This window comes from Podarcis melisellensis, assembly GCF_964234715.1.
Source record: "Podarcis melisellensis genome assembly, chromosome: 2".
Taxonomy (NCBI): domain Eukaryota; kingdom Metazoa; phylum Chordata; class Lepidosauria; order Squamata; family Lacertidae; genus Podarcis; species Podarcis melisellensis.
Window position 1 is genome coordinate 66,607,221 of NC_138529.1, and position 22,265 is coordinate 66,629,485.

General features: G+C 43.8%; 1 protein-coding gene across 2 annotated transcripts in view; it reads left to right on the forward strand.

Annotated features, from left to right (window-relative positions):
- The window catches only part of FAF2 (Fas associated factor family member 2), a 32,463-nt gene that overhangs the window by 6,603 nt on the left and 3,595 nt on the right, over positions 1–22,265 (forward strand). Inside the window, exons 1-9 of one of the 2 annotated variants that reach the window (XM_081901078.1) lie at positions 7,401–7,523; positions 14,992–15,060; positions 15,967–16,101; positions 17,052–17,128; positions 17,667–17,805; positions 18,304–18,389; positions 18,481–18,572; positions 20,386–20,563; positions 21,398–21,569. In XM_081901078.1, coding sequence (XP_081757204.1) covers positions 7,461–7,523; positions 14,992–15,060; positions 15,967–16,101; positions 17,052–17,128; positions 17,667–17,805; positions 18,304–18,389; positions 18,481–18,572; positions 20,386–20,563; positions 21,398–21,569 — 1,011 coding nt within the window. In that variant the 5' untranslated portion in view covers positions 7,401–7,460. Of the gene's footprint in view, positions 1–7,400; positions 7,524–14,991; positions 15,061–15,966; positions 16,102–17,051; positions 17,129–17,666; positions 17,806–18,303; positions 18,390–18,480; positions 18,573–20,385; positions 20,564–21,397; positions 21,570–22,265 lie in introns of those variants that run through there. The other variant, XM_081901077.1, reaches the window with a different exon arrangement.

Below are 22,265 nucleotides of genomic sequence, written 5' to 3' on the forward strand. Positions count from 1 at the left end.
GGCTAGTCACTTTTTGCAGCCCTTCTGGAAATTCCAAAATCCAGACAATAAGGGCAACTAGGCCAAAATGGCACAAAATAGCTTTTGGGCTTGCAAAATTCTCCAGGAAAAGATTGCGGATGGTGAAAGCCAAGGGATCTGCAGCTGGGCTGCAGGCTCAAGCTGGAATGTTAGCTAGGGAAGGTAGCAGACGTTCCAGTGAAGCTCGGTTGGGTGTCTTGCAGGTTTTGGTGTGCACCAAAGGTTGGTTAGGAGGAGGAAGAGACAAAAAGTAGTTGACACAGACACATACACACACGCTGATGGGAATATAAAGTCCAGCTGTCACTCAGGCCTGTCTAAGTCCTTAAATGAAAAAGCAGATTCCTTGGTAGGTGAAACCAGGAATAAAGAGAAACTTGGCAGTGTAGTGTTATGAGTTTGCAGGTGCCAGACCTCTCTAATCTCCAGATCCAGTAAATGTTATAATTTAATCAAGGGTTGGAGTGTTAAGGTGAGTAGGAGGCACTTCTAATTGCTGGATTCAGCAAGTGTTAATAGTTAATCAAGCCGGGTTAACCTCCTTAAGGAAATAAAGGATTAAAGGGCTTGTGCTAGACAGCAAATGGATAGGGCCCCATTACTCAACAGACAAAGCCAGAGTTTAAGTAGAGAGGTTAGGAAAGATGTGACTTAGAAGGAAAGCAGCAATCTGCAGAAAGGAGAGCAATGTTATAGACCAATAGTCAAAACAAACAAAAAAATTCCTTCCAGTAAGACCTTAAAGACCAACTAAGTTAGTTCTTGGTATGAGCTTTCGTGTGCATGCACACTTCTTCAGATACACACAAAAGCTCATACCAAGAACTAACTTAGTTGGTCTTTAAGGTGCTACTGGAAGGAATTTTTTTTGTTTTGACTATGGCAGACCAACACGGCTACCTATCTGTAACTGGTTATAGACCAATGTTTGCTTTCTGTTTGAATCCAAGACTGCAGCTATGGGAACAACATGATCGTCTTGGGGTGTTGATACTGTGAGCCCCTCCATTGTAGGCCCAGGTTGTACATATGTACATATAAACCATATATCCTACCACGCCACGGTGTCTGCTGTGCCTCACTTGCAAAAGGAAACACAAACTCTGGGTAAGTGCCTGAAACCCCTGGAATCTCTCACCGCTCAGATATTGGGGTGTCATGCAACAATATTAACGAAGCCAGAGATTCATTCTAGTGATGTGCTAGGAAAAAACAAACCCGAACCCCCAATTGTGAGCTTTTAATGCCATGTTGGGCGTCGCTGTGGGTAAAACCTCAGTGGGACGCGGGTGGCGCTGTGGGTAAAACCTCAGTGCCTAGAACTTGCTGATCGCAAGGTCGGCGGTTCGAATCCCCGCGGTGGGGTGAGCGCCCGTCGTTCGGTCCCAGCTCCTGCCCACCTAGCAGTTCAAAAGCACGTCAAAGTGCAAGTAGATAAATAGGTACTGCTTTATAGCAGGAAGGTAAACGGCGTTTCTGTGTGCGGCACTGGTGCTGGCTCGCCAGTTGCAGCTTCGTCACGCTGGCCACGTGACCCGGAAGTGTCTTCGGACGGCGCCGGCTCCCGGCCTCTTGAGCGAGATGAGCGCGCAACCCTAGAGTCGGTCACGACTGGCCCGTACGGGCAGGGGTACCTTTACCTTTACCTTACTGGGCGTCGCTGTATAAATTAATTTAATTAAAAATAGTTATAATCCACCTTCACCTAAAGGTCTCAGGGTAGAAATGTACTTGGTCCAAACCCAATAATTAAACAGCATTAAACAAAATGCAGAATTTAGATACAGTTAAAACCACCAGCAGCAACCAACAATCAAATATGCAATACACCCCACTCCTCCCTGAAAGCCCGGGCAAAGAGATGTGTCTTCACCTGCTGATGAAGCGACACTGGTGTTATGGCAAGCTGTACCTCAGGGGGAGGTCATTCCAAGGGTGATGAGCCACTGCAAGAAAAGCCCAGTCTCTGGGCCATTTGGATGAGAAGCAGCCTATTTCTTACTTACCTGCAGAGGCCAATGTATAAGGCAGAGACAATATCTTTCAAAGAATCCATCTCACAGTCTTATTTCAACTCAATGAACTTTGCACTAGTCTATCTTATTTGTTCATTTCATTTCTATACCACCAGGGCATTGTACACAAAAATCCCATAAAAATGCACCCCATAAAACATTAAAAGGCCATAAAATCATGCCCTCACATCATGAACCACTGCTGTAGGTGGGATCACAACCAGGACTTCCCTTGGTGATCTGAAAGCTCAGTCCAGCAGATATTTGGAGAGGTGTTCCATTGAGAACTTGGTTCCCAGGATGTCCAAGGTTTCATTCACCAGTATGAACTCCTAAATTGGGTTCAGAAGCTCAATAAGGATCAGTGAAAGAGGATCCCCTTTCATAACACCACTCAAAACCCAAGCAACTGGATTCTGCACCAGCTGCAATTACCAGACCATCTTCAAGGGCATCCCTATGCATTTATACCCCACCTTTCTTCCAAGGAGCTCAACGTAGTGCACATTGTTCTTCTCCCTCTCCATTTGAACCTCAAGGTCACCCAGCAAGCTTCATGGGGTTTCGAACCCTGGTCACCCAGGTCCTAGTCCAACCCTCTAACCACTACACCACATGAGTGTAATTTGATTTAAAACATTCTTGGTGCTCTTTTCTTCCAAACTGTCCTTGCCTTTGCACTTCACTGCTCAATCAAGGAGCCACTGGATAAAAATTGGCTCACCCAGTTGTTTCCATGTGGGGACATCCCAGCCCAGTGAACTTCACTGCTGCTTATCATCAAGAGTTTAGTGGCAGAAAAACTCAGATATTTGCCTGCCATCCCTCTCCACAAGTCACCTGCCGTGTTAGCATGTAATGTCATGTTTTCTGCAATTTAGGGAACTGAAAAGGCCTTTTTCTGAGCTTGTTTATTATTTTTGTAAACAAATGTTGGAATTATATAGATCAGCTTATCAGTGTACATAAATTGTGATGTGCAGAACATATATTGATTTCCTTATGCTTAGTTAGTGAAGCCCTCCACAATTGCATCTATAAGAATCCCACATGCATGGTGTTATTTCTCTGCAGTGTTGGATTGCAACTCAGGCACTGGTGCTCACTAATGATATGCTTTCACAAGCCTTCGTATGCATTCCACATCAGGGCTCTGAAAGGCATAGCTGGCTACAGGCAAGATTAAATGACAGTTGTATGTTACTGACCTCTAGTGGTGGCCTATTTTGTGACACATAAATATTATCGGTGGCAATATATTGTAGGATTTTGTTTATAACAGGGCCTCTGGAATATCACCAGGCCTCATCTGCTGCCATCTTTCAAGGAACTCTCTAGGTAGTTAATTACTACTAAAGATTAGCTTGTTTTTTCAAAAAATGCAGTCAGTCATGTAATTATCAATTCACGTGCTGGACAGCTGGTGAATGGCACCCTTTGATGCTAACGCACCATATGTTATGTGTTATATACACATAATACATTTAAAGAAAATTCTCCTACCCCAATAATCCAGGGAACTGTAGTTTGTTAAGGTGCTGAGAACTGTAGCTCTGTGAAAATAAACTATAGTTCCCATGATTCTTTTTTTGGGGGGGGGGATGTGCTTTAAATGTAAGCAATCAACATCTGGACAAATTTTCATTAGTTCACAAACCATAAAAATCACTGCATCATCATCATGATAAAGATGATAATAATGATCTAAATTAAAAATACTAGAATGTGAAAGGGTACTTCCTAAGCTATAAGAAAATAGAAGTTACAATTTCCAAAATTACTTGGCCACCAGGCTTCATGGAAATGACTTTCAATTGGTTTGCCCACTATGAACCTCTGATTCCCCTATCACTAATATAGGTGAATTAACTTATTTATTTTTCCTCTGCCAAATGTTGGCAGTCACAACAGAAGTAACTATGATTTAGTTTAGATTCTCGCATTGCAGGGGGTTACACTAGATGACTCCCAGGATCCCTTCCAGCTCTACAGATCTATGATTTTATGAGCCACTCCAAGATCACCTTGACTTGCTTCTCAAGATGACTGTCTGCCTTCAGATAAATAAAGGGTACTGATGCCAATGGAAGCTTTCTTCCCAATTCAAATAGTAGCTTCAGAGGAGCATGTTTTGTCAATAACATGGCAGGGGAGGAATGGGTTAAACCTTCCCTCTGTATCTGCTGTGATTCAGGTCATTATTACCCTACCCCACACCACTGCTTTTTTAAAAATGCACATTACTTGCAAAGATGCATTTAACATCACAAGTCATTTGACCTTAATAGACCAGGAGTGCATAGCTTTAAAATTTCTTAATCTGACTTTTACATTTCTTTTTAACTCAGGAGAACCACACTGCTACATTAATCATATGAAAATGGTGATTTGAAAGAAAAAGAAAATACGAGCCAGCCCTAATCAAGGTTGTAAAAATTATATATTCAGTACAATGTTCATAAATCTTAGTTATTACAAAAACCCTATCATTTTTTAGGCAATGCAAGCAATACAAACATGAAATGCAATGCATGTTAAGTACTTTGTCACATTTTAAATTTAGTATTTCCTTCTAACTTTTTTCCTCTGCATGACCTCTTCTCTCTCTCCTCTCTCTTTTCTCTGTTCAGTTTGTTGTTGTTCTGTTTGCTGCTGCTGTTCAGCCAGTGGTGTAGCGTGAGGGGTGCAGGGGGGCCCGGCCGCACCGGGCGCAACATCTGGGGGTTAGGGTTAGGGGGGCGCAAATCCACGGGTTAGGGAGTACAAATTACCGGTACTTGCCTTGCCCCGGGTGCTGACAACCCACGCTACGCCACTGTGTTCAGCTTCTGTCTGCTTTCCCCTTTCTGCTGAATTCAACATCAACAGAACACAAAGCTTTCACTCTCTCAGAAACTGACAGCAAGAGTGGCCAGGTGGTCTAGGCAAGGGAGCCAGTGGGCTGCAAGAGGCATCTGATAATCTGGTGCCAACTCACCCACATGGGCCACTGAGTCCAGGGAGAGGAGGAATAATGCAGATATATAGTGGTGCAGCCATCTGTGCCCCTTGGCCAAACTTTAATATTCCCACAAAGAAGCAATAAACGCTTGCAAATAAAGGGCATTTGAAATTCTGCCCGGGGAGGTGGGACTACAGTTCAGACTCCCGAGCTCACCTTTCATAACCAGAACTTCAGAAGCTACCCCAGACAGACAGGTAAAATATTGCAGATACTCCAAGTTCCCCTATTTTCCAGGGCTGTCCCCGATTTAGAGAAGCCATCCCAGTTTCTGATTTAATCCTGGAATGTCCCGCTTTTCCTTAGGACGTCCCTATTTTCATTGGAGAAAATGTTGGAGGGTATGGAGTTATCCAACCCCTGAGCCATCTGAAGGCTATTCTGTATAGGGAAGGGTTTTTTAATGTTTAATGTTTAATTATGTTTTTTATATATGTTGGAAGTCGCCCAGAGTGGCTGGGGCAACCCAGTAAGATATGTAGGGTATAAATAGTAAAATTATTATTATGGAATGGGACGTCCCTATTTTCATTGGAGAAATGTTGGAGGGTATGATATTGCTCATATCACATATGCTTGCAATAGCAAAGACTTAGGTCCAAGTTTGTTTAAGGAACTTGGAACTAAGGCAAATCATTGAAAGGTGAGTCTTTTCATTCTGAGTGGCAGAAATGGATGAGTGTGTGTGCACCATAGGCATAGTGCTGTATCCAATAGTGGCACTGTGTCAGTGGAAAAAGACTTCCACTCATACAACAGGATTTTCCCTTCATCTTCTCCCCCTACAGCAGCTCATACACCCTCAGTGATGCACCAGTGGGGTTCCCCAGGCACAATAGAACTTTCATTACCTCTTCTCTCCCCCCCTCCACTTCAAAAATCTGTTCCAGGGGGCATTCCAACCCTCCAGAGCTAATGTTGAGGGTGGAGTGGGGGGCTAGGAAACAGGATAGGAGAAGCTCCACTGCATGCACCCAAGTCTGGCAGTTTGTACAATCTGAATCATTCAAAGATGAAGAACCTGTGGCCCTTCAGGTGTTGCAGGACTACATCTCCCATCCTTGAGACTTTGGCCTTTGTCCATAATACCTTAAGTTCATGTGAGTCCAGCCACACCAGGAGACCCACATGTTCCCCTTTCCCGACATAGCTTCTAAGTGAATAGCTATCCAAGCTAAGGTGTTTTCTATTGTGGCACCTAGCTTGGAGACTCCTTCCTTTGGGAAGTTCTCCTAGCACCTTTATTCCTAGTAGCACTGACTTCAAGCTTTGCCATAATGGCATTTCTATCCTTTTGTAAGTTGCTTTAATTTTTTAGTGCCATTTTATCTCTGTTTTACTCTGCATTGCTGCGTTATTGTGGATGCAAATTGTTATATTATTGTAAGCCTCCTTGCAGATTGTAGGGATGGGTTCTGGCTCAACTTTAAATCTGCTTCCATGCCTACATTATTCAAAATCAACACGCTGTTCCGCTAACAGCAGGCAGTGCTGCATGATTTCCCTTGCAAAACGTATCTGATACGGATGCAATGCGCTGTCACCGCACTAAATGCAAACACCCCTTGCGTTTCGCTCACTGGCAAACAACCACGTGGCTCTTCTGCATCCAAGGTGTAAAATGGAGATTCCAAATTAAACCGGAAGCCAGATGCGGGCGCGTGCAAATGTGACACATGGATATGATCACAGACTCGTAGAAATTGGCTTGCGCGCACAATCAGCTTCCGAGTTTAGTCTGAAATCCTTTTTTGTGTCTGTGTTCCACCTGGCACGGGATTTAAAAACTCTCCCCGTCCCCAAGCGTAAGGTGTCGGTATCGCACAAGGCTCGTGCGTGCATTGCATGATTTGGGCTGGGAGGGAGGAATTTAAGATTGACCTTTTCCTGCTGCTGCTGCTTCAAACCAGCCTCGTAGCCCCACTTTTCTAAACTGCGGTACCAGCAGCGTGCTAAAATGCAAGAGTGTTGCCAGCTGCTGTTCCCCAACCACATCCCTCCAAGCCGCAGAAGGGTAACGGGGAGCATGCTTCTAAAATACTTTGAAACTAACACACACACACACATTTCAGACGAAATTGTAAAGAGAATAAGTTCCTGTCCTCGCTGTTGCCTTTATTGCTGGGTGAGGAGGCTGCTGAAAGTTAGATTTCTCCAAAGTTTGGCAACTATTAACTTTTGTTACTAGTTTCCTCTCAGAGGAAACAACAAAAAAAAGCCAACGAACCACGCAGCACCAAGAAGGAGCGGAAAATTCTGCATTATAACTCCCCTCCCCCAATCCCTGTGAGCTTTCACTAGCTACTCCCCTCTTTTTATTTTATTCTTTGCGGCGGCGGCGCGCGCGGAACGCGATCGGAAGTTTCGAATTGTCACGTCACTTCCGCGGAGTGACGCAACTGCAGGTCAGAGGCAGCAGCAAAATGGCGGCTCCGGAGGAGCGGGAGCTGTCGGCGGAACAGACCGAGAAGCTGCTCCAGTTCCAGGTGCTGGACGCGGGCGCGGCCGGTGGAGGGGGGCGCGGCGGGCTGAGCCAGGTCGGCCGCCTGGGCGGGAGGCTGGGCCCCCTCTCCGCCCTCGCGTGGGTTCCCGGCGCGCCGGGCGGCCAAGAGGAGCGGGCGGCGCCGGGGGTTGTGGGGCGGAGGAGAGCAGGCTGGCCGGCCTGAGGTTTCTGCTGGGTGGGGGGTGGCGGCGGGGCGCGGAGGGGGCGCTCGGCGGAAGCGGCCTCGGCCTAACCATCGGTGGCCTGATGGCTGCCAGCCTAGGGAGGCCGCCGCCTGGACCTCCCTCCCACCCCCCTGCAACGCGGGTATGGCCGCGGGGTGGGAACCAGCAACGTATAGTCCGTGGGGTCGGCCTGCGAGCAGTTAAGCTTGCTTCGCTGTTTTGTGCTCTTCCTCAGCGTACTATTTAAATAAATAATCACCCGCAGATATTATGCGTTGTGATGGTTAAGAGCAACAAACAGGAAATGAGTCAGTACACCTGTATGGGGGAGGGACATCCCGGTTGCTAAGCTGATTATTAAAAAGGAGCTCCCCCCCCCGCTTTTTTTATTTTTAAAGGTTGCTCTAAGAGGCGAGGAGAATCCCAATTACAAGCTCCTATAGCGCCCAGTCGAGCATATTTTCTTGGAAGTAAATTCCACCGATTCCAGTAGTCTCCACTGCCAAGTATGAGTGCATAAGATTCTGCCCTGTCTTTAGAGCACGGAGCAACATTTGCAATTCTTTGTAATTGTTTTTAAAAGAGATTGTTTCCTCCCTCTTCCTGCACTTTAGTATTCCATAGAGAGCCTTAAACTGACTTGCACCACTTGGCATAAACAATTGAGAGAGTATATTTTGGACTTTCCTAAAAGTAGAAAGCATTTCCTAAAAGTATTTTTCATCTTTGTTGGAAGCCGCCCTGAGTGGCTGGGGAAACCCAGCCAGATGGGCGGGGTACAAATAAATTATTATTATTATTATTATTATTATTATTATTATTATTATTATTATTATTACTACTACTACTACTATGTTGGGGATTCATTCCCACGATGGCTTATAACTTAAACTGTGGTATTTCTTCACACAAGTGGCCTTCTGTTTAGCCAGAGTTGAATGCTTTCATTGGCGTTTTGCTCTTTTAAAGTCATGGGCAAGACTGCCTCCCGCACCTTTCAGTTTCTATTAACATTATAACCTTCCATACATGACTGTAGTGGAGAATGCTAGTACTGCTCTGACATTTTTAGCATGGTTGCAACTTTTAATTCTCTCACTGCTGACAGAAGTGGGAGGTTCCAGTAAGAATTATTGACGGTGAGTTGAGCATTTCATAAAAAATCCACACACTGTTGTAGGGGAGCTGGATGGAGATGGGGCTGAGGAAGAACAGCAACTACTCTGTCTCCCCTCCCCCAAAGGTCCAATTTTCTCTTGTTATACCTATATTTGACATTTCTTTGTCAGGGGTCTTAGGCAATTCTTGTCTTCTGGAGGAGAGTTGGTTTTTTTGTCTTTGCCTTTTGGGAGAGCACATTGGGGTGAAAGCTCTCCCTTTATTGTTTTGAATAATCACAATATATTAACAATTAAATCAAATTGTAATGTTCACTATTTCTTAAATGTACTAACTGCAAGTCTAAAGTGCCTATCCCATACACAGCAGTACTCTTCAAACACCCCTCATTCTTCTAAGTTTCCAATCCTTCTTTTCTCTTTGCTTCTAAAGCTGCTAAATTACCTTAGTTGTACTACTTTGAAGAGATTATTCAGTTTAAGCCATATTCGGGCATTTGATAAATGCCACATACTTTGCAGTGTTTGTTTGTTGCATTTTGAAATGCCAGTTGGTAGGTGGCGGCACTTAGAGCCATAGTTGCCTTTGACTGGACTTAATGGTCCAGGTGTCCTTTACCTCACCTTATCTTTAACTCACCATTGATGTGAGGCAGACACCACTGTACTTCACTTTTTTGAGTAAAAAAAGTGAGGCAGTTTGGGGTGGAGGGATATAGTACTGGGCCAGTGGCTCTTGTGGCTCTGTTCTTGCTTGTCTGAAATAAAGAGATGGAGGGAGAACTGAAAATATTGCTATTATATTACCACTCACTTGGCCCAGAAAAAAATGATACTATGACATTATAATAGGAAATGTATAATAGGCAAGTAGGTGCAGGTTATTGTTCAGCTTCTCACCTAGAACAGATGCTGAGCAGGTGACTGTACTGCTGATCTGGTGTATATTGACACTATCTACATACATTTGAAATGATGGGAATTTCGAAAATATATGGTTTTGTTAAGACTTCTTTTAGAAACATAAATTGGCTATAATGGGGAGAAGAGAGTGACCATATATGCATTTAGTCTAAAGTAATGTATTTCCAGACCTTCCTTCAAAAATATTTTACAACAGGCGTGGTGAACCTTGAGCCCAGGAGATAAATGTGGCCTCTCTATCTGATTTCTAGGCCTGCCTAGGCCCTACTCCACACTGGCTCTGCTCCCTCCTCAAGTGCTTTTGTCTGGCTAGAATGTGTCCTAAGAATGTCTCTTGGTTGCCCAGATGGAGGTGTGTAGAAACTTCAGGTTTTTTACTTGGCTGGAATGTAAAGGTAAAGGTAAAGGTACCCCTGCCCGTGCGGGCCAGTCTTGACAGACTCTGGGATTGTGCGCCCATCTCACTTAAGAGGCCAGGGGCCAGCGCTGTCCGGAGACACTTCCGGGTCACGTGGCCAGCGTGACATCGCTGCTCTGGCAAGCCAGAGCTGCACACGGAAACGCCGTTTACCTTCCCGCTGGTAAGCGGTCCCTATTTATCTACTTGCACCCGGAGGTGCTTTCGAACTGCTAGGTTGGCAGGCGCTGGGACTGAGCAGCGGGAGCGCACCCCGCAGCAGGGATTCGAACTGCCGACCTTTCGATCATCAAGTCCTAGGCGCTGAGGCTTTAACCCACAGCGCCACCTGTGTCCCCTGGAATGTAGCTGGAATGTAGCTTGTTGTAAAAAGATAAGATTCACATCTGCTGCCCTGCAGACGTTTGTTCTGGGCCCTGCCCATCACTGACATGCAACCTCTGGAAAGCTGCCCCTGAGGGAGTGTGGCCCTTGGGCTGAGAAGATTCTGCACCCTGTATTAAAGAGTCTGCATATCACTGTTATAAGGCTCAGTTTCATGCATAGGTACAGTGTTCCAGATAAATGGAATTTTATTTTCTTTGTACATCCTATGTAGATGCTATTCTTGTCTCTGTGTATTTCCCTCATTGTTTAGAATGGAAGTGGCCAGCTCTGAACCAAACAAGTGTTGGATGGTGACTTGAAAAATATGTAAAACAATACTTAATTAGCTACTATTAAAGTAGAAATGAGGGGTGAACGCTGAGAGGTTTATTTTTTTCTTGAATTTTATTTGAATCAAAGGGCTGACAACATTTTCTGTCAAGTCCGGTGTCACACGATGTGGGTGGAGAGAATGAGGTCCACATCTGTACCTTTCAAAGTGAAAGACTGGGTCAGCTGTTGGCTAGTCTGATCTGTACCTTCAAAGGTATTCTTCAGTCAGGAGACTGTCCAGCACTGGATTGCCTCCTACCTATGGAGGTGCTGATTGGACTGGCCGACAGCTAGCCATGTATGTATGGTCTGTAGGTTCACCACAAAATTAAAGGATTTGGTGCCCATGGTAATAAGTGCTCTTACTAATAACTGAGAATTAAAACTTGGAACTTTATTGATAATACCATTGAATATCCCATCTGTAACTTAAAAGTGAACCTGCAGCTGGTATCCAGAAAAACAACTTCTTTAAATTAACTGAGAAACTTTACCAAATTGTATCTGTCATCTATATCATGTTCAGTCTTTGATTGCTGCACTTGTACAAGAACAAATTCTTAGCCTGGCAAAGGCTTTTGTTCTGTTAGAGTCAGGTGCTCCTCACCTTGGAAACATAATTCTCTGGAATTTGGCAATAGTTTGGGAGCTAGTTTGCAGAGCTAGTTACAGGCTTCTTGGAAATGTTTCACTTGTATGACATAGAGCAAAACCAGACGTGATGTTAAATGTATGAATGCATTTAGCATGTGTAAGTTTTTACTAAATACCAGTTGCAAGCCTGGTCAGGTTTGGGTCCATGGCATATGGGGAAGGTAGGGGAAGACGGACTTGTGGGATTTTCTGTCTCTAATGCTAAAATAACTTGACTGATCTTCGCTTTGCACTGAACCACGTTGGATCAGGTAGTTCAGTGCCACTTGCTGCTTTGTGTCTACTGTGGGTCCACTCTCCTTTCTGCTTGGCTCAGTGTGTCTGTCTAAGCACCTTCTGAATTGCACCTCAAAGCAGTAAATACTCTTGTGTTAGAAATATACATACAAAGGTATTTATTCATTGTCTTTATTAGTAAAATCATTTGTTGGACATTTAACCAGAAAAACCCATCGGAATGAATGGTACAGTTGACCACAAGGGGCATATTCTACTGCAATGTTAAACATTTTCATTTACTGCAAAACTAAAATGAACAAAAAGCATTATTTCAGCCTCACAAGCTCGGGGGATAACGGGGAGGCGGAGCGCCGCCACCCCATTGTTCCCCGACCTGATCTGGAGGCTGGCGGGGGGGCGAAGCAAGCTTGCTTCTTCCCCCCCACCAGCCCCACAAACTCGGGGGACAGCGGGGCAAGCCGCTGCCCCACGGAGGCTAGAGAGGCTGTCCCTGAAGGCAGAAGAGGGAGACGGAGCTCTCGGTCTCCCTCTTCTAGCTTGGGGATGGCTGCGCAAACCTGGGGGTGAAATAAAAAAATTTTCCTTGATTCCCCCCCCCCCAAAAAAAAACTAGGTGCGTCCTATGGGCCGGTGCATCCTATAGGGCGAAAAATACGGTAATTGGAAGGATAATTGGCCATATATCTTTAGCTGGAAGAAAGGATGAAAGGAGTTTGTGAGCTGCCAAGATTCCATATTGAGTCATCTGCAGTTTGACAGACCTCTCTTCTTCCCAGGCCGAGAGGAAAAATGGTGAAAACAGTTTATTTACTGGGACAGAGCAACTTTTGCAGCTGTTGTTAAAGTTCTCAGTGCTAAACAACGAAGCATGGGACAGAGCGATGGAGAAATTTCTGGAACAACAATGGCATATCAGCTCCACCCTAGGCATTACAGCAACAAGTGGGGTGGGGTGGGGTGGGGTGGGGGTGGGGAGACATAACATCTTACAAGGACAAGAAGAAATGCTACAGACAGAATAATTGCTACACACGGGAAGAACAAGGATATAGTTTGAGTTCCTCACTTGAAGCTTTATAAATCATTTAATGTGTCAATACGAATAGAAGTTACTAATATTGCAGTTGTTGTATAAGGGATTATTATTATTATTATTATTTTATTATTTATTATTATTATTACCGGAATGTAATTGAAACTAGTTAGACTTTAGAACGCAGAATTAAAGAAAATCATCAAATCTAGTATGCAGGGGGGCACCTTAAATAAATTATATAATTCTGTATTTGCATGATTGGTATTAATAATTGTATTAAAAATTGGTATTGTTATAATGAGGCTATTCTTGGACTGTAATTTAAAACTAATAAAAATAGTATTTAAAAAAAAACACTGAAGAGAACAGCATTAGCAGTTAGTTTTGTGCCTGTTTTTCATTCTGACCTTGAGTAAAGTAGTTACAGATAACTGTGAAAAATGTTATACACACAGACACATTAGTACAAAAGCTGAGATTCTCAGAATGCCAAATTTGGCAGAAGATATACCAGGTTTGACACTTGCATGGCAATCCAGTAGACATGGAAACATGTAGGCTGTTGTCCCCATCTGTTGTAATGGTGGCTCTGAGGAAGAAAGCTTACAAGACACGACAACTGCATTATGTTACACCTATAGGGAGAAAAGAGGGTTTTAAAGAGGGATTCTTGCTAAATTGTGTATAGTTTGAAATGCCCAACCCCCCTATTGAGATCTGTATGAAAACACTGTTGTGTAGAGTTTGTTTTGTCACATAAAGCTGCTACAGTCCTTTACATACTTTTGAACAGAGAAAATTCTGGCATCCAATTTTACTGCATATTGCAGCAGTTCTAGCTGTCTCAGAGTGCAAATGAGCTTTTGAACTTTGCAGATTGGTAAGCAGCAGTACCATTTTAAGCACACCGAAAAGGTCAACTGTCAGTTTAGCAATGTGAAGAAGCAGTAAGTGCACTTGCCCATTCAGGAATATGTTTCAGAAAGGCATTTAAATTAGTTGAATTTTTAGGGAATGAGCATTGTAAATCCTGTTCCGAAGCTTATTTGTGAGACTTGCTCTGTCAGTGTTGTGAGAGGAAGAATTACGCTCTTCTAAGTATTATGCTGCTAACTAGGAATGTTATAAGAAATTATCTCTGAAGAACTAATTGGACAATAATTCACTGCTTTGCAGAGCAAAGCTTGTTACCTCACATGTCCAGCACAATTGAATGTTGAGCAAAGATCAGTGGCGTAGCGTGGGTTGTCAGCACCCGGGGCAAGGCAAGTAATTTGCTCTCCCTAACCCGTGGATTTACGCCCCCCAAACCCGTGGATTTGCGCCCCCTAACCCTAACCCCCAGATGTTGCGCCCGTTGCGGCTGGCCCCCCCTGCACCCCCCACGCTACGTCACTGACAAAGATGAAACAAGACCAGGAATACCAGCCTAACTAGCTGAGTGGAATGCTACAGCCTGAGGGCTTCTGTTGAATTATTTCTGTGTGCCTGCATGCATTCTGTTAGTGCAGTGTGGCATTACATATAGTGGCAATATATCCTTGGTTGAAAGCATACCTACTGTTATTCTGATGGTAAATGTAGGAACTCACGTCTGCAAAGAGCAGATTGGAGATGAATCACAATTTGGACAGAGAATGCTAATAAATTAAAAGCTCAAAATAAACTGGAAAAAGAAGTGCTAATGAAAAGCAGTAAAGTGTTTAATCACAGTGCTGTAACTCTAGTAGGACTGTTCTTTAGAAATAAGAGAGCTCAGAGAGGTGAAGGAGAAATCAGAATAATTTTATTCTATTGATTGATTGCACTTATATCCCACCTTTATCTCCAATGAGTTTGAGGTGGCGTACATGGCTCTCCCCTCCGTTATTTAATCCCCGCAACAACCCGGTGAGGTAGTTTAGGCTGAGAGGCAGTGACTAGCTCAGGGTCACCCAGTGAGCTTTGTGGCCGAGTTGGAATTTGAATCCTGGTTTCTCAGGTTCTAGTGTGACCGATTGTCTTGTGGAAAGAGAATCTCAAGACTCACAAAATTTGATGTTTGCTCCTTTTGTGAGGCAGTTTGTTTACAAATGCCTTGTTGAATTCTGATTTCCGAATGGAAGCGGCTTAAATGAGAAACAAAATAAAATTTGATTTGAGGACTGTATTGTTTATTGTTTTGACTTAAGTTATTCCACCCCATTTCTTGCCCCCAGGACCTGACTGGCATAGAGTCCATGGACCAGTGCCGTCATACACTGGAACAACACAACTGGAACATAGAGGTACTGTCTCACTTGGGGCTTGCTTGCTTGTTGCACTTGTTGCTTACCAACAGTAGATGGTATCCAGTGCTTTTTCTCCTCTGACAAAAGGCTGTTTGATCCAATATGCTTCTGTGGAACTTCCCACTATCCCTCTGGAGCAGGGGTGTGGATGGGTGGTTGGGGAAGGTGGATATACAAAGGTTCCTTCCCCATTCAACTAATGGAAGCCTCTGGTCCATTACTATGAGCCTCTGAAGTCAGGCCAAAGTCAGAGCCACCCCTGAAAAGACCCCTTCTTTTGTTACCATCCTCTGCACCACCCTTGCAGAGGGCATAGAAGAAGAAGAAGAAGAAGAAGAAGAAGAAGAAGAAGAAGAAGAAGAAGAAGAGGAGGAGGAGGAGGAGTTTGGATTTGATATCCCGCCTTTCACTCCCTTTAAGGAGTCTCAAAGCGGCTAACATTCTCCTTTCCCTTCCTCCCCCACAACAAACACTCTGTGAGGTGAGTGGGGCTGAGAGACTTCAGAGAAGTGTGACTGGCCCAAGGTCACCCAGCAGCTGCATGTGGAGGAGCGGAGACGCAAACCCGGTTCCCCAGATTACGGGACTACCGCTCTTAACCACTAGACCACACTAGCTCTCCAAGACTTCTGCACACACAAACATCGCATTCTGCAGCCTCTACTGATATTGATTATATAAAATTAGCATTTTCCCTAATTTGAATAAATCCGTATTTTTATTTTTTGCTCTGTGGAAGTCTGATGACCAGGGGATGATGCAAAGAGCTCAGCAAAGCTGTATTCCTGACTACAGTATTAAATATCTTAGTCATCCTTTTATTTTTTGTCTATATACTTTCTAAAAGAATTTTCTGTGCGATAGGTAAAATATGCTAACCAGTCCTTGTTACTCCCTCCATAGGCAGCTGTTCAGGACCGATTGAATGAGCAAGAGGGTGTCCCAAGTGTCTTCAATCCACCACCTTCTAGACCGCTACAGGTCAACACTGCTGACCACCGGATCTACAGCTATGTTGTTTCAAGGCCGCAACCAAGGGCAAGTTCTATAACTGAGATTAGCTTAACTAGGGAAGCATTTGTTCTCTGTGGTCAGTTCTATGAAACCGTAAAGCACCTACAGTGGTACCTCTGGATGCAAACGGGATCCGTTCCGGAGCCTTGTTCACATCCTGAGCAGAACGCAACCAGCATCTGCGCATACGCGGGTTGCGATTCGCCGCTTCTGCGAATGAGCGTGACGTCATTTTGAGCGTCTGCACATGCACGAGCGGCGAAACCCAGAAGTAACCCATTCCGTTACTTCCGGGTCACTGCAGGACGCAACCTGAAAACGCTCAACCTGAAGCGTCTTTAACCCGAGGTATGACCTGCAGGTTTTCTTGGTAATGGAGAGCACAGATGTTACCTTGAATGGGGACTTCTTTTCTATAAGAGGCTGTGTGGTTACTTTTGTTGTCCTGTTGTAAAAACGAAAAGCAGAACAGCAAAGGAAAATGATACTTAAAAGCCAAACATTTGGTAATGATTTCAATATGCCTCAAGCTGGGGTGAGGGGTGGGGGAAAGGAATAGAAAAACACTTGCTGCTGATGAGAGCCAACATCTAGGAATTGTATCTCTGAGGTTAAATAGCAAGACATCAGTTTCCAAATGTGTGCTAAAATATTTCATTAACATAGCTGCTTCAAGATAAAATAAATTTAAGCTGGTACATTGGTACCTCGGTTTACAAATTTAATCCGTTCCTGAAATCCATTCTTAAATCAAGGCGCGCTTTCCCTAATGAGGCCTCCTGCCGCCGGTGCCCTTCCACCGTTCGGCTTTTGTTCATAGACCAAGCTAAAGTTCGCAAACCGGAACACTACTTCTGGTTTTGTGGAGTTCATAAACCGAATAGTTCATAAACAGAGCTGTTCGTAAACCAAGGTACCACTGTACTTCAAAGGAATGCCGTGATAAGGACCTAACTTTCTCTTTGTCATTTCAGGGCTTGTTAGGTTGGGGTTACTATTTGATAATGCTTCCATTCCGATTTACATATTACACATTACTTGATATATTTAGGTAAGTGCACACCTGTTTATGTTTGCATATTGAGTTTATTGAGTTTGCATGTTGAGTTTATTGCTTTATTCTGAAGTTTGCCACTACTCCTTAGTTAAGGTAATATTCTATGTGGGCAGGAGACTACATACTGGTTTACTTGTAGATTAGTGGCCAATTTCTGAAGGCCCACTTTGTCGTTCTCAGGCATTGATTAGGTCATTTATTTGTTTCTAGTCATTAGATGATTGCAAAACAAAGTTTAGCAATATAAAATAAAGACAAGTTAGCTCTGGAAATCTTGCAAACTTGCTGGGCTCTGGAAATCTTGGTACGGTCTGACAATGTTTCTAAACAAAGGTGTTTACTTGGAATATCACAACAATTGTGGCATGGTTTATTTTTGTTACGAAATCTTTAATATGGGTTTTTGTGTTGTAAATACGGGTGATAGAAACATATATAAATAAACAAATGTAAAACTGAAATCATCCCACTCATGTTCTGAAGGTGCTAGAGTAACCAGTAGCTGATATTTCAATTTTATACTCTTTCCTAGGTTTGCTTTGCGTTTCATACGCCCTGATCCTCGTAGTCGGGTCACTGACCCTGTTGGTGATATTGTTTCATTTATTCATATGTTTGAAGAAAAATTTGGAAGAATACATCCTGTTTTCTACCAGGGAACATACAGTCAGGTTGGTACAAGAGATGTCAAAGAGTTACGTGGTGTTGTCCTGTCTTGAAGTGGAGATTCTTGGAAGAGTAATCTTGAGTTATCCCTTGAGGCAAAATGTTGTAGACATATATTGTAGGTAATATAAGATAGTAACCTGAGATATTTAATTGGAAGTTACGTTTTGTTAACTATGTTACAATGTATTGGAAAAAGAATCACTCTGCTAATACAGTAACTTCAGTTTTTCAATGCAGGGTTCTAGTAGTGCTAATAATAGAACAGTCTGCCTTGGGTGAAGACCATATCAAAGACTCACTACTTGGTCTAGCACAGCCACAGTGCTCCTTATCCAATGAGGAAGGTTTGCTGTGCATGATTTGGCAAAAAAATTAGCACTGTTATAGTCTTTGTGTACATGCTATGATCTGATGACCTGACACTACTTTTTTCACTTGAGCACAGTGTCAAATTGTCCAGATTTCATCTCTTTAAACATCCTTATGTTTCTTCTCTCAAGGCACTGAATGATGCAAAGAGGGAGCTACGCTTCCTCCTTGTTTACCTTCATGGTGATGACCATCAAGACACTGACGAATTCTGCCGGTAGGTTACTTCAGATTTTTTTTATTATAAATGGTGGCGTGAGTTCTGGGTGCGGTTTCACGTGAGTTAATCTTTTATCCTTTCCAAACAGCAACACCCTTTGTGCACCTGAAGTGATCGCCCTCATAAATACAAGGATGCTTTTCTGGGCTTGTTCCACAAATAAACCAGAAGGATATAGAGGTACGTGTTTTGATTACAACTCTGCCCTAATGTAACATTTTATAAACACTTGCAGCCCAGTCCTAAGCATGTTTACTTAAGAGTTACGGCCCACTCTAATCAGTGCTGCTTCCTCTAGAGTAAGTATGCCTTGGATTGCAGCCCTGAACTGTAATCTTATATAATGAAAAGAAATGCTTTTGAACTGGTGGGATATAGTCAAGCAAATGTGTTTAGGATCAGGCTGTCAAAATGAGCTGTTGTGTCTGTTTGGTATTTTATTCTGCCCCCTTTTACTATATGGGAAACAAACCATTACATGAAACAGCTAGGAGGGATTTGCAGGTGCCAGTCATCGATATGCTGGAGCCACCCAACTCTAAAGTGCTCACATGTGAGTTGCATGTCACTCACATGTTGAAACAGGAGCAGGGCCACATTGTTGGATCTGCCCCCAAAGTTGCATTCCTAGACACTCAACATCTTCAGTGTCTGTACAGAGAGTGGAAGAGGAGCCTTTGCGTTATAAAAGATGGAAGTGCTGTTGCTTATTAGGAAATGAGTGTTGATTATGGAATAGAAATACAGCCCATCTGCGGCACTCCCATTGAAGAATTGGATTTGTGGCATGGGGTGTGGTGCTGGATGCTCAGGTGGCAGTTGTGGCCAGGAATGCTTTAAGTGGATTAGCCTGGTGTTGCAGCTATGCTTGTTTTGGAGAAAGCTGATCTGGCTACTTCACACACAGGATTTAGTCATAGGGAGTTTGGATTACTCCAGCATACTACACTTGGAGCTGCCTTTGCAGAGTGCTCAGAAACAACAGCAGAATGCTTTAGTGCATAGTGTTAACTGAGGCAAGTGACTGAAACCACGGGGCTTGCATTTGGCATCAAATTAAAAGGTGCAGATACAAGCTCCACATGCCAAGCAACCAGAAATGCATTTTAAGCCTCAGGATTCTTCCTTTGCACCCATCTTCTTCCTGGTGCCGTATATATGTAATCGGGTAGGGGGCATGCCTTGAAGAAAATGGCCTCATGTGCCAAATTAGGACCCCTACTATCCCCAATTGGGTCTGTAAGCTGTAGGTCCCCTGCCACTGTTACATTAACTTTGTGTCTTAGTTTAATGAGAAACTGGACAGGAAACATGCCATGGTGTGTGGAGGTTCATGGGCAGAAAACTGTTGAATTCTAATTATTCAGTCTGATTTCCCCAATGTCTGTTTGAGATGACTCCCTCCTCCCTGCTTGTGAATGCATTTTCATTTACTAAAGTCAGAACTATTGAGACCATTGCCTTAAGGTTTTGAAGGCTGCCCTGAATTATGATCGCTTTCTCTAATATTTTCTCTAGTGCCTCCTTCCTGAATTTTGAAAAGGTTTCCTTTTGTCTGATGCTGCTGATCATTAAAAACACGGGTTTTCTAGGAAGGTTGATACCAGATCTCCAGTGTGAATTTGCTGTTGGACTAGAACCCCAAATGTCGAGAACTGAAGGCCACTTTCTCTTAAAAGTGTAGAAGAACTGTAGAAGCTGAAAGTTGGAATAGTCTTCATGTTGCATTAGGGAGAGGACTACAGCTCAGTGGCAGAGCACATGACTTCCCTCTGGAAGGTCCCAAGTTGAATCCCTGATGCCTGGATACACAAAGATCTATGATAGCAGGGCTTAGAAAGACAATTCACAAAACCATAGAATGTCACTTCCAGAGTAGACAATAGTGGGTTAGATAAATTGTATGACGGAGTTTAATGCAGCTTCATCTCTTTGTAAATGCCCTATATGCTAAGATTGCAAATGCTGACCTTATTGTATGCATTTGTCTTAGTGTCACAGGCTTTGCGTGAGAACACCTACCCATTCCTGGCAATGATCATGCTGAAAGATCGTAGAATGACCGTAGTTGGGAGGTTAGAAGGACTCATCCAACCTGATGACCTCATTAACCAGCTGACATTCATCATGGATGCCAACCAGACATACTTGGTATCTGAGCGCCTGGAAAGGTACTAGGTCAAAAACAAGAGATGCCATCTCCACTCTCCACCTTACAGTGCTTCATTAAATCTGTGATTACCTTTTCTGTGGGAAAACTACCAACTGCTCAACCTGACTTAATTATCTGGGCATAGAGTAAAAGACAAGAAAAATATATATCCCGTAAACTGCAGCTATCTGTTTAATTATATGACTCGTGCTCATATATGTTGCTGGCAGATTGCTAATGTAGGATATAACAGATTGAGAGAGTTTGCAGGCTTTCAACAATAGTGTCTTAGTGTTGGATGGGAAGAGATTGCCTCTAGTTCTTAACTCTAGTTGGCATACTGCTGATTTCACCAGGTTGCTTTGTCATTAAGAATAAGTGGACTGCTGATGCTGTTCACAGGGAGAGAAGGCTGTCTTCTTAGAGATACTAGCCGTGGGGTATTTTTTCCAGATTCTTGCTTGCGTCTCAAAGCACCTTAAGATTCAAGCATCATAGGTCAGCATGGGCAAGGGCCCAGTAGAGGTCCACAAGTGGAGGCGCTTGCTGCTCTTTGCTGCTGCCCACCTACTTACTCCACTGAGCCAGCAAATGGAACAGAGGGAGAGGGCAAGCAAGAAACTGGTAGAAGCTGCTGCTACTACTTGGTATCAGGAAGGAAAAGGAGCAGCAGCTGCTGCTGTTCCCACATGCAAATAAGAAAATGCTGCTATGCCTAGTCGTAATGCAGAACCACTGGGACAACCCTCCTAGTTAGAAATACATCTTTCCCCTAGTAAATATCTGAAATTTCTTCAGGCGTTGTAGCAGTTCTTGTCAGGTTGGCACTAATACATTTCCCCTTTTATCTTAGAGAAGAGAGAAACCAAACTCAGGTCCTTAGACAACAACAAGATGAGGCATACCTGGCTTCATTACGGGCTGATCAGGAGAAAGACCGCAAGAAAAAGGAAGAGCGGGAAAAGAAGAAGAGGAAGGAGGAGGAGGTGCAGCAGCAGAAGCTAGCAGAGGAGAGACGGCGGCGGGTGAGAATTGAATGTGTCAATAGCAGTGAATCACAGGTCTCAGGTGCAATTTTCATAATAAGAATAGATGCCTCAGCTATGAATGCAGGTGGGAATGACTGGCTCTTGTACACGGCCTTATATTACTGCAAATTTAGTACTGGAACTTTGGAAATGGGAGCAGTTACTAGTTTGTGGAAGACCACTACTAGTTGGTTAGTCTGCATTTCACGCTATCACCACCACTCTCCATGCTGCTCTGTCCCATCTGGAGCAGCCGGGGAGTTATGTGAGGCTGCTGTTCGTGGATTTTAGCTCTGCTTTTAACACTATCCTCCCCCATAGACTGGTGTCCAAGCTAGAGGCGATTGGACTCTCCAACTCCACCTGTCTCTGGGTTTGGGATTTTTTGTCAGAACGTTCTCAGAGGGTTAGAGTAGGGTCACATATGTCCACAGCCCTTAGCCTTAACACCGGCTCACCACAGGGTTGTGTGTTGAGTCCCCTGCTCTATACTCTCTATACGTATGACTGTACAGCCATCTATTCCAGCAACAAAATCATCAAGTTTGCTGATGACACTACGGTGGTGGGGCTCATTTCAGGAGGGGATGAGTCCGCCTATCGGGACGAGGTGGAGCGGCTCTGTGTTTGGTGTGGAGAGAACAATCTGGCTCTTAATACGGCTAAGACCAAGGAATTGGTGGTGGATTACAG